We start from the raw sequence: 13,717 nt of genomic DNA on the forward strand, positions 1-13,717 counted from the left end.
ATTCAAATTTAATATATAAATTTATTTAGTTAATTTAGTTGATTTTATTCGTACTCTCGATTACATGGCATGAAGATGATTTTTAATCAACTCGGTCCAACTAACACTACTTTTTCTATCGCTATTTGTTATTCATGAAAACCAATATTTAAGAATAAAATCAAACAACAAATCATTTATCATGTCTTCGCTGAAAAAAAAACGACCTTGTTATGAGATATCCAAATGATCCACCAACTTTTTTGATTGATAAAGAATAAAAAATGATTGAGATATCTTTTATGAAACCACTTATCCTTTAACAGATTTATTAATAGTCTCATTCAAATTTTCAAATTGAAGGTTTATTGTTTTCTCAAGTTTGTAAAAAAAGACTCAATTTTTTAGTGAAAAGTTTATAATTCTTTGAGCCATAGAAAAGCTGAAAAAAGTCCGGCCTCACGGAAAGTAGAAATAGAAGCGGATAAATTTCGCGTGAATAGATACTCTGAAATTGAGCAGGAAAAAATTAATTTGAATAAACTTTCTTATAGAAGTACATAATTTAGATAGTCTTTTCAACATGAAATTATAAGTATCAACTGATTATAATAAATTATTGCAATATATATGTCATAATGACTAGCATGTGCACCATTTAAAGATATATTATGTTCATTATATTCTTTTGGATTTGCTAATAGTAATTAGCATTAAAAAAAGGTAAAAATATGAATATTACAATATCCATAACCAACTTGTTTTCCTTTCACAAGACAAGAATTCAACATTTGTTTGACGCTTTTCCTTAATTTTCTATCCACATTAAAAACTTTGGTGTCAAGAGAATGATTATAGTCATAGCCTACAACTTTGTCTTGATCTTATCACCTCTTTATATTTAAGTCTAAGCCAAACATATTCATTATATACAAAAATATTATCACAAATAAGAATAAATCTATACTATATATAATATATAAGTTATGGGCAAATTAAGATACATTTTTTTTAAGTAATTTACAACTTATAATGCATAATGCACACATTATATAGTACGTAAGATAAGAGAAACTTGTCAATTAAAAAATATGTCTATAAATAGTTACAACATTACTCCCTCAACTTTACTCAACTTTTGTAAATTTCAGAAATAGTTACAACTTTGGACCTTCATCTTTACCAATGTATTTCTTTTAAATTTAATTGTTAACCAACTTCCCACCAACGATTTTCCAGCGGCCGTAACTTTTTCATATGTTGATATTATTTTAAGAAAATTACACCATAAAAATGAGCATTTTATTGTCTTTAATTTGGATATGGTATTGCTATAGTTTATTCCAATTAAAATTATAATGTTACGTGTGGGTGTTCACAATTCGGTTTTAATAGCTTCTAAGTTAAGCAATAAGTCAAATCGTCGGTTCATATTTTTCATTGAAAAGTGAAACTGAATCGTTTAAAATTCAAACTGAATCGTTACTAATGGTTTGGTTTCACACATTAAGCTTCAGTAATAAATTTACCGACCGAACCGGTTTTACTTGGCCAATCTTTAGTATAAAGCATAAACCAAACCGTTTGTTATGGTTTGAACATTCTGAAGCCCGCTGACCAAAAGTGATGATTGGTTTAAACGTTTTTAAGGTTTCAAACGAACCTTGAACATCCATAATTTTTACATGATTAATAGAATCTTCGTTCCTCGTCGCATCGCACGACCATCTGTCTATACTATATATAATGTAGCACTCATGGGCAAATTAAGACACTAGGTTTTTAAGTAATTTACAATATTCAAAACTTATGTACACCCTATAAAGCATGTAGCATAGGGGCAAAGTTTTCCACTACAAAATATGTTTTACGTAAATTCAGTTTGTTAGAAAATAGTTACAAAATTGGCACTTAAACTTTACTATCCTTTTGTAAATTTAAGAAATTGTTATAACTTTTACCCCTCATCTATACTATATATAATACATAAGTCATAGGCAAATTAAGACACATCTTTTTTAAGTAATTTACAACTTATAATGCATAATGCACACATTATATAGTATGTAAGATAAGGGAAACTTGTCAATTAAAAAATATGCCTATAAATAGTTACAACATTACTCCCTCAACTTTACTCAACTTTTGTAAATTTAAGAAATAGTTACAACTTTGGACCTTCATCTTTACCAATGTATTTCTTTTAAATTTAATTGTTAACCAACTTCCCACCAACGATTTTCCAGCGGCCGTAACTTTTTCATATGTTGATATTATTTTAAGAAAATTACACCATTAAAATGAGCATTTTATTGTCTTTAATTTGGATATGGTATTGCTATAGTTTATTCCAATTAAAATTATAATGTTACGTGTGGGTGTTCACAATTCGGTTTTAATAGCTTCTAAGTTAAGCAATAAGTCAAATCGTCGGTTCATATTTTTCATTGAAAAGTGAAACTGAATCGTTTAAAATTCAAACTGAATCGTTACTAATGGTTTGGTTTCACACATTAAGCTTCAGTAATAAATTTACCGACCGAACCGGTTTTACTTGGCCAATCTTTAGTATAAAGCATAAACCAAACCGTTTGTTATGGTTTGAACATTCTGAAGCCCGCTGACCAAAAGTGATGATTGGTTTAAACGTTTTTAAGGTTTCAAACGAACCTTGAACATCCGTAATTTTTACATGATTAATAGAATCTTCGTTCCTCGTCGCATCGCACGACCATCTGTCTATACTATATATAATGTAGCACTCATGGGCAAATTAAGACACTAGGTTTTTAAGTAATTTACAATAGTCAAAGCTTTATGTACACCCTATAAAGCATGTAGCATAGGGGCAAAGTTGTCCACTACAAAATATGTTTTACGTAAATTCAATTTGTTAGAAAATAGTTACAAAATTGACACTTAAACTTTACTATCCTTTTGTAAATTTAATAAATTGTTATAACTTTTACCCCTCATCTATACTATATATAATACATAAGTCATAGGCAAATTAAGACACATCTTTTTTAAGTAATTTACAACTTATAATGCATAATGCACACATTATATAGTATGTAAGATAAGGGAAACTTGTCAATTAAAAAATATGCCTATAAATAGTTACAACATTACTCCCTCAACTTTACTCAACTTTTGTAAATTTAAGAAATAGTTACAACTTTGGACCTTCATCTTTACCAATGTATTTCTTTTAAATTTAATTGTTAACCAACTTCCCACCAACGATTTTCTAGTGCCGTAACTTTTTCATATATTAATATTTTTTAAGAAAATTACACCATAAAAATGAGCATTTTATTGTCTTTAATTTGGGTATGGTATTGCTATAGTTTATTCCAATTAAAATTAGATGTTACGTGTGGGTGTTCACAATTCGGTTTTAACAGCTTATAAGTTAAGCAATAAGTCAAACCGTCGGTTCTTATTTTTTCATTGAAAAGTGAAACTCAATCGTTGAAAATTCAAACTGAATCGTTACTAATGGTTTGGTTTCACACATTGAGCTTCAATAATAAGTTTACCGACCGGCCCGGTTTTATATGGTTAATCTTTAGTATAAAGTATAAATCAAACCGTTTGCTATGGTTTGAACATTCTGAAACCAGCTGACTAAAAGTGATGATTGGTTTAAACGTTTTTAAGGTTTCAAACGAACCTTTAACATCCGTAATTTTTACATGATTACTAAAATTTTCGTTCCCCGTCGCATCACACAACCATCCATTTATACTATATATAATGTAGCACTCATGGGCAAATTAAGACACTAGGTTTTTAAGTAATTTACAATAGTCAAAGCTTTATGTACACCCTATAAAGCATGTAGCATAGGGGCAAAGTTGTCCACTACAAAATATGTTCTAAGTAAATTCAATTTGTTAGAAAATAGTTACAAAATTGACACTTAAACTTTACTAACTTTTTGTAAATTTAAGAAATTGTTACAACTTTTACCCCTCATCTTTACTCATGTATTTGCCAGGTTTATATATTTTCTTATTTTTCTTCTATATCTTTAAATATATTACGTTTAAGGAAAAACAGAGCTTACCGATGCATCGTACTTTTTTTTGTCGACGTTTCCATATAAAGTTTATTCAATACCGAGGTACGGTCTATAATGTACAAGTCACTAAAGCATTAATGTACAATTCAAATATGTAACTATAAATCAATAAATTGTTTACACACATAAATATGCATTAAAGTACAACCCATGTTCTGTTTTAGTTTATAAATTCTGAAAGTACAAATTCAGTCCTCCATTCATACAACTCACATTACGAAAACAAAGCAATAAAATCAACTCAAATTAATGTTGTACGAATTTGTAACGGCTTCACAAAAGGTATGAAGGCCATACTTAAACCGTGGGCATAACCGTTAGCAACGGATTTTCGTTGAAAACCGAAAACGACCGGCCAAAAGTTAATGAAAAAATCAACCGTGAAATCAAGCCATTGACCAGCTTGAACGGTTTTACGGTTTTAAATCAAACAACGAACATCCATAAACTTGTTACATGATTACCAAGGTATGTGTTTCCCGCTGCATCGTGCGTGCACCCGCTTAGTATATAATAACTAATGTATCACAATATATCACATTGGTTTAGTTATCATTGATAGAAAAAGTCTGATACAGAATGAAAGAGAAAGTAGATAAAGTAAATGATTTATTTCAGACACGACTATATAGTATAACACACGTAACAAAATCATGTGTAAGTTTCATTTAACGGGCGCCCTTAAATAATAATTTAAAAAGAAAAACAAGATATGCATAAAGTGTTTGACAACATCATCAATTTGCAGATGATGAAGTCAAAAGCAAACCAAAGAATGAAAACAATTGGTGGTATGGGAGTTGGATGGTACCAAACCAACCCACTTAGCCACAAGCCCACCAACAGATAAGTTCCAATCCAATGTTAGTTCAGTTATGGTCATGACTCATGACCTAAATATCAAATGTAAGTCTCAATTTTGTTACATTTCTTACAACAAACCCATCAAATTTAAAACAAACCTATGAATTGTAACAATCAGTGATGGATCTAAAAAAATTTAGGGGTATGTCAGAAAAAAAAAATATTTGGATCTAAGGGTATCATAATATTAGTTAAGTTTATCCGATACATAAAACGGAGACAAAGAAAAAAATTACCCCTGCTTTTATGCTACATCCACCATTGGTAACAACAATATGCTAAGCGGTTCGTGTAAATATTTGTTAGCTTGGTCTAATGCTAAAATTGTTAAAAAGAATATACCGCCGCTATCAACATCTTTCACGGTGGTTGGAACCATAGGCATCCTACCAACTCGGATACAAACCTGCTTGGGATGAAACGTTTTTTGAGGAGGAAACAACTTTGAAGCGGTTGGTTTGGGTTTTGCTGGTTTAAAGGTATAGGGTTACTATCCGATTTCAACTCTTTGATTCGGTTCGGATCCAAAGCGGTTTCAAAATAACCCGGTTTATTTTCTTCGCACCATGTTGCAATGTTGCATAATTGCATTGATTGTTCCTAAGACACACTTCAAGGAAAAACCAACCCAAGTCCCAAAGTATGTAAAGCCCAAACCAAGCTCTAGACTGAATATGCACTTGGGCCTAGATATTGGCATATGGGGTGGTGATGCACCCACGATATATAAATTGCAGGCTTCTCACTAATCATGTTCTTGATGTATAACTTCATGCTTCTCACTAATCTTAGTTCTTGAATCTTGATTTAAAACTTCTACTATTTCGGAGACTAGAGGGCACATCTATAGGCTATTCCCTATTTTGCGCCTAATTACTTATACAGACATAGGTCCGGTTCAACTATTTTGAAGGCCTAAAATGAAATGAGATTTTGTGACACTTGCATGACAATTGTGTAATAAAAGGAAAAAAAAAAGAGCCTATAGCGGGTCTTGAACTAGTGACCTGAAAGTAAGCACACAAGTTTTTCACCAGACCAACACATAACTACGGTTTTATTCCTCCCATTATGTATACTGTAGAAACTCGATAAATTAATACTTGATTATTTAATAAACTCTCTAAGATAATATTTTTTGCCGGTCCCGACTCGGGGATAGGGTGCTAAATTAATAATTCGCTAAAATTATAAGATAATACATTTTTGATAATTTCTTTAGACCCCATATAAAATATAAATTAATAATTCCTTATATATAGCATATTACTTGAATGATTTATGAAGGTTTCTTGAAAAATGACTCAATTGTCTTTTGTTTTTTGTTGAAATCAATTTCCCCTTGAATCTCGTCTCTAATTTTCCTTAGCATGGTAAGAACTTCTAGTGTTGTTTTCTCATACATCAACAAGAAATTGTTCAATGTGATTGCCGCTTTAATAGCTTCGTTTCGCGAAGGGGGCTCCATTATAGAACTTTCATCATCTTCTTCATCGATATCATCTTTATTAATTCCAATAACGCTTTCAATAATTTCTTCATCGGTCAACAACTGTGCAACTATATTTTCTTCTGGGTGAGTTAGAACATTCTACTATAAATTAATAAAATATTAATTAATATATAAATTAATAATTATTAATTTATCGATTAATTAATAACTCTTTTAATTAATAAATTTTGGTGGTCCAAAGTGTATTATTTTATAGCGTTTCTACTGTATAATGTTTTTTCTTTTGATTTGGACACCTTAATTAAGTGTAAGCCTAAAGTCTTAGCTTGATTTCGCTGACCCACGGGTCAGCCCTATACTCAAACATGAACATAGGTAGATTTGAAAAAAAAAACAAAAGCCCTTTGGAAGCTACCTAACATGTATGGTGATATCGGGTTGTGATTCTATCATTCTATGTTGTAAGTTTGGTTTGAATCCGGTCAAACCCGATCCAAACCGATTAAAACCCAGTTTCAAACTCGTCAAACCCATCCAACCCGACCCGATTTTGCCAAAACCCTTAACTTTTGTTCACCGTTATTATTTTTTTCAGTATTACTTTATTTAAATAATTAAGCATACAAAATTACAAATTACAAATAACAATTAGAAATGATATTAAATTACTTTTATATAAATAAAATATTCTTTTCTCATTTCTGTAATTGGCTGTGGGCGGTGTGACTCATCATATCACACACTCCTACACTCCTGTTTCGACACGTGTGTGGCCAACATTTCACCAACTATAAAACATTCTATTTATAGGTAGAGGTTAACCGACCATAACAACATCGTTGTCACTTTACATTAACAAACAGCTTCCCTTCTATTATTACAAACTGGACGGCTAAATAATACAAACATTATTATCTCACATTATTATCTCACCATACCCCACCACATCCTCCTATATATACACACTATACCATCACTCTCCACCACATTCACCACCACTTGTTATATAAACTTAAGTACTTAATACTTAACTAGATATATTATTCTTATTACAATGGAGGGAAAGGAAGAGGATGTTAGATTGGGAGCAAATAAATATAGGGAAAGACAACCAATTGGGACCGCGGCGCAGGTCCCGGATAAGGACTACGAGGAACCACAGCCGACTCCGTTGTTTGAGCCGTCGGAGCTTTCTTCGTGGTCCTTTTACAGAGCTGGGATTGCTGAGTTTATTGCTACATTTTTGTTTTTATATGTTTCAGTTTTGACGGTTATGGGAGTTGTTAAGTCGCCGACGAAATGTGGGATCATTGGGATCCAAGGTATCGCGTGGGCGTTTGGTGGCATGATTTTCGCACTCGTCTATTGTACTGCCGGAATATCGGGTATTACACCTTTTCCATGTATTATTTATCAACTATTTATAAGAGTTCAATAACACTAATTAAAAAAAAACTTCGTCAAATTATATTTTACAAATATAATAATTTTTTTTAAATAAACCCTGACTAATATATTTTCTTTGAAATTTTGAATTCTATTTATTAGTTATTATAAAGTTATTAGTTATTATAAATTGATCGAAACTGATAGAAATAATTTTCGTGATCAATCACAGGTGGACATATTAATCCCGCGGTGACATTCGGGTTATTTCTCGCGAGAAAGTTGTCGTTGACCCGAGCATTGTTCTACATGGTGATGCAATGTCTTGGCGCCATCTGCGGTGCTGGTGTCGTTAGAGGTTTCGAAGGCGGTAACCAATACAAACTAAATGGTGGTGGGGCCAACACGATTGCCCACGGTTACACAAAAGGCGACGGGCTTGGTGCTGAAATCATTGGCACATTTGTTCTTGTGTACACCGTTTTCTCAGCCACCGATGCCAAACGTAGCGCTCGTGACTCTCACGTGCCGGTATAACACTTAACTTTCATTATTCAATAAGTTAATAAAAAAAAACATACATACCCAGTAAAATTCCACCCATAACAGAACTAGAATAAACTTTTAATTTACGATTTTGTGACTTTTCAGATATTGGCGCCTTTACCGATCGGGTTTGCAGTGTTCCTGGTGCATTTGGCTACTATTCCGATCACCGGAACCGGAATTAATCCAGCAAGGAGTTTAGGGGCTGCCATTATTTACAACAAGGACCATGCATGGGATGATCATGTAAGATAAATCTTTAAAATACAACTTCCATATAAATTTGAATATTTGATGACAATAATTATTAATTTTTTTTTTATTTGGACAGTGGGTGTTTTGGGTTGGACCATTTATTGGGGCAGCATTAGCAGCACTTTACCATCAAGTGGTGATCAGAGCCATTCCATTCAAGAACTAAAATGAAGAAGATGACTCTTTTGTTTGTAAAATGTGTGTGTTTATATTTGTATTTTTATGTATTATTATTTATTAGGTAGTTTTTTTTTTCTTTTGCATTACAATAAATTCATCCCATTTTAAGTGGATGCATGAGTGTATATGGGCCCTCATACAAATATATGTGGGCTTTTCTTGTATTGATGCAAGTTATTATGTGCCTAATCAAGTGGTTTCTGTGTTCTCCTTTCAAACGTGTTGTCTCAAAGATTTAATATTAAGCTTTATAAATTGTCAATTAGAAAAGAACGAGTAAATTAAAAATAAAGAGATAATAATACTATAATAGACAAGAATGATCATTAATTAAAAGCAAGCATGCCACCCTGTGAATGTTTGCTTTTAAACCTTTGTAGTTTATAGTGATTAATATAATACTACAGGATATTATAAACATATTAAATGAATTCTAAAACATTATAATTTATAAGTAATTCTAAAACATTATGAGCAAAACCCTTGACAATCACCAACATTTACATCTTTCTGCTTATGAAAACAGAGGATATCAGCATCATCATGAGGGAGATTATGTGCTAATACCAGCATATCTATCATGTAAAAGAAAACAGTCATTAATGAGATCATATGCTAATACCAGACTCATACCATCATAATGTTGAAAAAAAGCCAACATCTTGACATCCAGTGACTGAATTTAATAGACAATTATTGACCCAAGATTGAATCATACACATACACCACCTTGATTATAAGTTTATATCTAAACTGATTCACTAAAATGCAATACACATCTGATCATTATAATTTATACCTCAACTTCAAATACAAAATTTGATGAACGAATCAACCATTTTACAACAGCAAAATGTAAACTTTGAACTAACCAAGTTAACTTTGACGAACCGATCACATATCCGAACCAAAATTCAACAACAAATCGTGCATATCCAAACTTAAACCTTCGATTTCCAAAACCCCCCAAAAGAATTCTGTATAGCACTAGATCTATAAGTCTATAAACCCCATGATGTTTTTGAAGGTATGCAAGTAATAATAATAATAATAATGATGATGATGTTGGTGATGATAATAATATTAGAGACAAGAGAAGAAGCAAGAACAAATGTTTGAGTTGGGAAATAAAGGGGGTCACATAGGGGAGAAGAGAGGGGCACTTTCTCTCTCAATCAATTTTTTTTTTATATTGTTTGTAAACCGTATGAAATGTGTGTGGGGTCGGGTGGGTTGTGTTAAAAGAGGCATGAGATAAACGGAAATTACCTGATTAAGGGTCTTAAGTGTTATTTATATGCATTATTTGGTTTTCTAGATACAATGATTTGTCAACTGTGTAAATATGTTATTGAGTTACAAGATTTTTAAGTTTTATAATATTGCTTGTAAAACAAGGTTAAGTGCTAAGAATATGAGAACAAATTATATATGGAGAAATAGATGTTTGTATTAATGAAATTTTTATTAATTTGGTATATATAGAAGAAAATATGTTAATCTATTTTAATTGTTGATAAGTTAGTTCGATAATATTAATATTTATTACATGTATAGAAGAACAAATGATTTGGTGAAATTTATGTTATGTAATAGAAAATAGAGTGCATAAATTAAAGAGAAAATTTAATCTATTTTAGTTATTAATAAGCATAGTAATGTCAATACCAATGTTTATGACAAATAGTGTGATATAAAACTTTATAAATAATGATTAATGGTTTTCATTACTTCACTATTATTTGTTAATTCTTTATCGTCATCAGATTTTGTTTGGATGTTGATCATCTTCCTTCATTCTTTAGTCATTTTTGTTCTGGACTTCTGGTATAGGAAGGCATAGTAGACACATACTGATTAATTAATTTTTACTTTTTATTTTTCTGTTAACATTATTTTGTCTTTGTTGTTGCTATAGTCGTAGATTATTCTTTATTTTTTCACCGCCGTATAGGATCCAGGCAACGTTTATTTTGCTTTCTAAAAATGCAAGATCACAACTAGCATAATAAAGAAGGACTTTTACCACGCTTAAAGCCTAATGATAGTATATCTAGAAGTGATTATTATATCAATCATGAAAATAAACTTAATTTTTTACCACAAATGTAGAACTTAATAATGTTTCTATATCATTTACCTTTTATTATAATGTTTTTTATCTAACATAATGGGTTAGGTTCAAATAAAAAGTTTGATTTTCCTAAGAAGACTAGGAAGGAGGGTATTTTTGTCTTAACACTTTATATCAAAACTCACTTACATTCATTTCAAAAACACGTCGAAGTTATTTTAGACATACTACAACTTGATTCTGTTGTTTTTCCTGCCCGTATACCTACTAAATTTATGTCGAATCGCTGCCGCAACGTCCGTTTTTAAATTTGTTTTAAATACGTTAGTTTGAGGAATTACTTTTTGGTATAATTTTGGTACCGTAAATAGCGCACCCGATACCAACCAAATTCACGCCAACTTACAAAAACAACGCTCAGATTTTACCAACACGTAATATACCCGGCGTGTTCCTAGTTATTTTATAAACCGCACACCTTTATTCTAAACCTCACTCTTTATCTTTTACATTTAAATAAACATTACAATTTAATAGTAACCAAAATCCTACTTACTAATTCGACCTCTTTCATACATCATCAAAATTTTCAAAAATATCTGCAAATAAACTTTGAAACCAAATAAAGAATTTTATCCAATGACGCCATTATATAAAATATAAATATCATGCACCCATCACTTTCTTTGAAATTAAGATCTTTTTTTTAGTGGCTAGAAACATTTGTAGGTGAATGCTTGCATGATGTATCGAGACCGGTCAAGGGTCAACAAAACAAACTTCAATACTTTTCAAATAATATGAATTATGATGGTTGTATTTTTGTACGTTTTGTATAGGAATAGCAACACGTCTTCAAGGTTGATTAGATAACAATCAAAGTTCTTGAATATTCTAGAGATGTCTCACTAATTTTGGTTAAATTGTTGGTTGGTTATGTATTAAAAATATTGAGTGGTGTTACTTTTAAGAATATAATTTTAGATATGTGAGACAAAATAGTCATAAATATTTTTGCTTCTAATTTTTTTAAATGATTTGAAATCAATCAAAGAATTAAAATTTGTCAAAAAAGAAACAAATATTAATATAAAAAGTAATACTGTCAAATTAATTTAAATGTATTATTTTATGTGGAATATTAATATTTGGTTTGTTAGCTAACGTTGGAGGCGGCAGCGGCAACGACGGCAATGGTGGACAATTGGAGTTTTAGCAAATTTTGCAAACAAATTATACTACTAATGGAATATCACTGAATTAGACATTACCTTATTATTTATTAATAGTTTTAAATAAAGCATTCTTATTGAAAGAAACGAGTGTTAGTTTGAACTTAATAATGAAAATAACGATAAATAGAAAAAAGTAAGACATGCGTGATTTGAAACAGATATACACGGTTAAACCAACAATGTTGATCTAGTATAGATGAAATCGAAGATTTAAATGATTGTTTTGGGTGAATGGCATTCTATAGAAATAAAAAAGAACCAAATTCGAATTAGTGAATATATATATATATATATATATATATATTAATATTCGTTCAATAATATATGGTTTTGAATTTTGATTCAAATATATATATACATGCATGCATATGCATCCAGTAATGTACAAAACTTGAAAGGCAAAAAAGTCAAACTAACTACAAAAAGTCAGGTAACCGAGACTTGGGACATGTGGTCAAACATCCAATACACTGAAGACATGTATGTCTCAAAACAAAACATAACATAACATAAAATGAGCATCGGATGTTTGAGCTTATTATTAAAATAAGAAGTCAAATGCTAAAATGTATACAAGTTACGGATAGAAAAATCAAAGTCACATGCTCCCAAATGTCAAAGATTAAAACCATTGTTTCTAGATGATATTATATAACCATATTTTACACGGCTTTATTCTTTCATAGACATGTGAACATGAAACACAAAGCTTGAAATAAGGTAAGAAAATGACACTAAAAAGATAAATCTTGTTTTGAATTTATCAACTTAGAAAAAATAAAAGTATTTGAGCTTTATATTGTATTCACACTAATAAGTAGACGCTATAGAGATTGCAAAATGTGAGTCTGTTGTTATTAACAGCTAATGATAACCAAAAAGAACTTAACAGACTCTTAAGACTGACAAAACTTTAACCCTAGGGTAAACGCTCACAATGACGTGATCACGTGAAGTTTGAGACAAATATGATTAATCTGTGTGGAAGCCAATCACTTGGTCACGAGGTCAACAAGCTGATCAACTGTAGAAATACACTGAAGTCATATAGGTTATGCTAAAACCATTCCACAAATATAATGTAGACTTAATTCAAGATAATTTATATGTAGATAAAACATTGTATTATGAGTTAAATATGTAGTTCTACTGTTGTCAAATCAAAAGGTATGATGAGTGATGATAAAGGAATAATGAAGGCCTTTAAAAATATGAGTTAATTACTTATAACCATGAATAGGGAGATTTAGTGCCGAAAAACATATAGCATCTAATGGTAAAATGACAATGATAATGACAATCCATTCATATAGTCAACATCAACATAAACTAGAGCAAGATCACATGAACATTAGATAATTAAGCTTTTGGAGAGGTGCTTGAAGGTACCACATAAACATTGACAACTATCCAATGTATATATGCGGTTTTCGACATTCTCTACTTAAGAAAAAAAATCTTTATATTGAACGGGTACTATATTTTAGTAGAGTAACCGTCTAATTTTAAACACAAGTAATTCTTTTTCTTTATTGAAACCGTAACTGTTTTCATTGCACGCTTTAGGTCCACTTTCATAATACAAATTCAAAATATTTTGAAAGTCTATAATTTCTAATCTACTGTTGCTTGTACATTTGTTAATTAATTTACATTAA

General features: G+C 30.7%; 1 protein-coding gene across 1 annotated transcript; it reads left to right on the top strand.

The window, feature by feature from the left end:
- Positions 1 to 7,413: 7,413 nt before the first annotated feature.
- LOC143598584 (aquaporin PIP1-2-like) lies at positions 7,414 to 8,770 on the top strand. Its single transcript, XM_077076768.1, has 4 exons — positions 7,414 to 7,768; positions 8,002 to 8,300; positions 8,421 to 8,561; positions 8,647 to 8,770. The coding sequence occupies exons 1-4, from the start codon at positions 7,438 to 7,440 to the stop codon at positions 8,734 to 8,736; spliced, it is 861 nt and encodes a 286-aa protein (XP_076932883.1). The 5' UTR covers positions 7,414 to 7,437; the 3' UTR covers positions 8,737 to 8,770.
- Positions 8,771 to 13,717: the final 4,947 nt, after the last annotated feature.

This window comes from Bidens hawaiensis, unplaced genomic scaffold (assembly GCF_021521415.1).
Source record: "Bidens hawaiensis isolate Kalapana, Puna unplaced genomic scaffold, B.hawaiensis_p1.1 tig00050539_1, whole genome shotgun sequence".
Taxonomy (NCBI): Eukaryota; Viridiplantae; Streptophyta; class Magnoliopsida; order Asterales; family Asteraceae; genus Bidens; species Bidens hawaiensis.

What these genes read in the sequence shown, in the direction of transcription:
- LOC143598584 (XM_077076768.1), top strand. Translation starts at nt 7,438, where the DNA reads ATGGAGGGAAAGGAAGAGGATGTTAGATTGGGAGCAAATAAATATAGG. An exon ending in TTGTACTGCCGGAATATCGG is followed by an intron (nt 7,769 to 8,001) that starts GTATTACACCTT and finishes GATCAATCACAG; the next exon opens with GTGGACATATTAATCCCGCG. An exon ending in CTCGTGACTCTCACGTGCCG is followed by an intron (nt 8,301 to 8,420) that starts GTATAACACTTA and finishes GTGACTTTTCAG; the next exon opens with ATATTGGCGCCTTTACCGAT.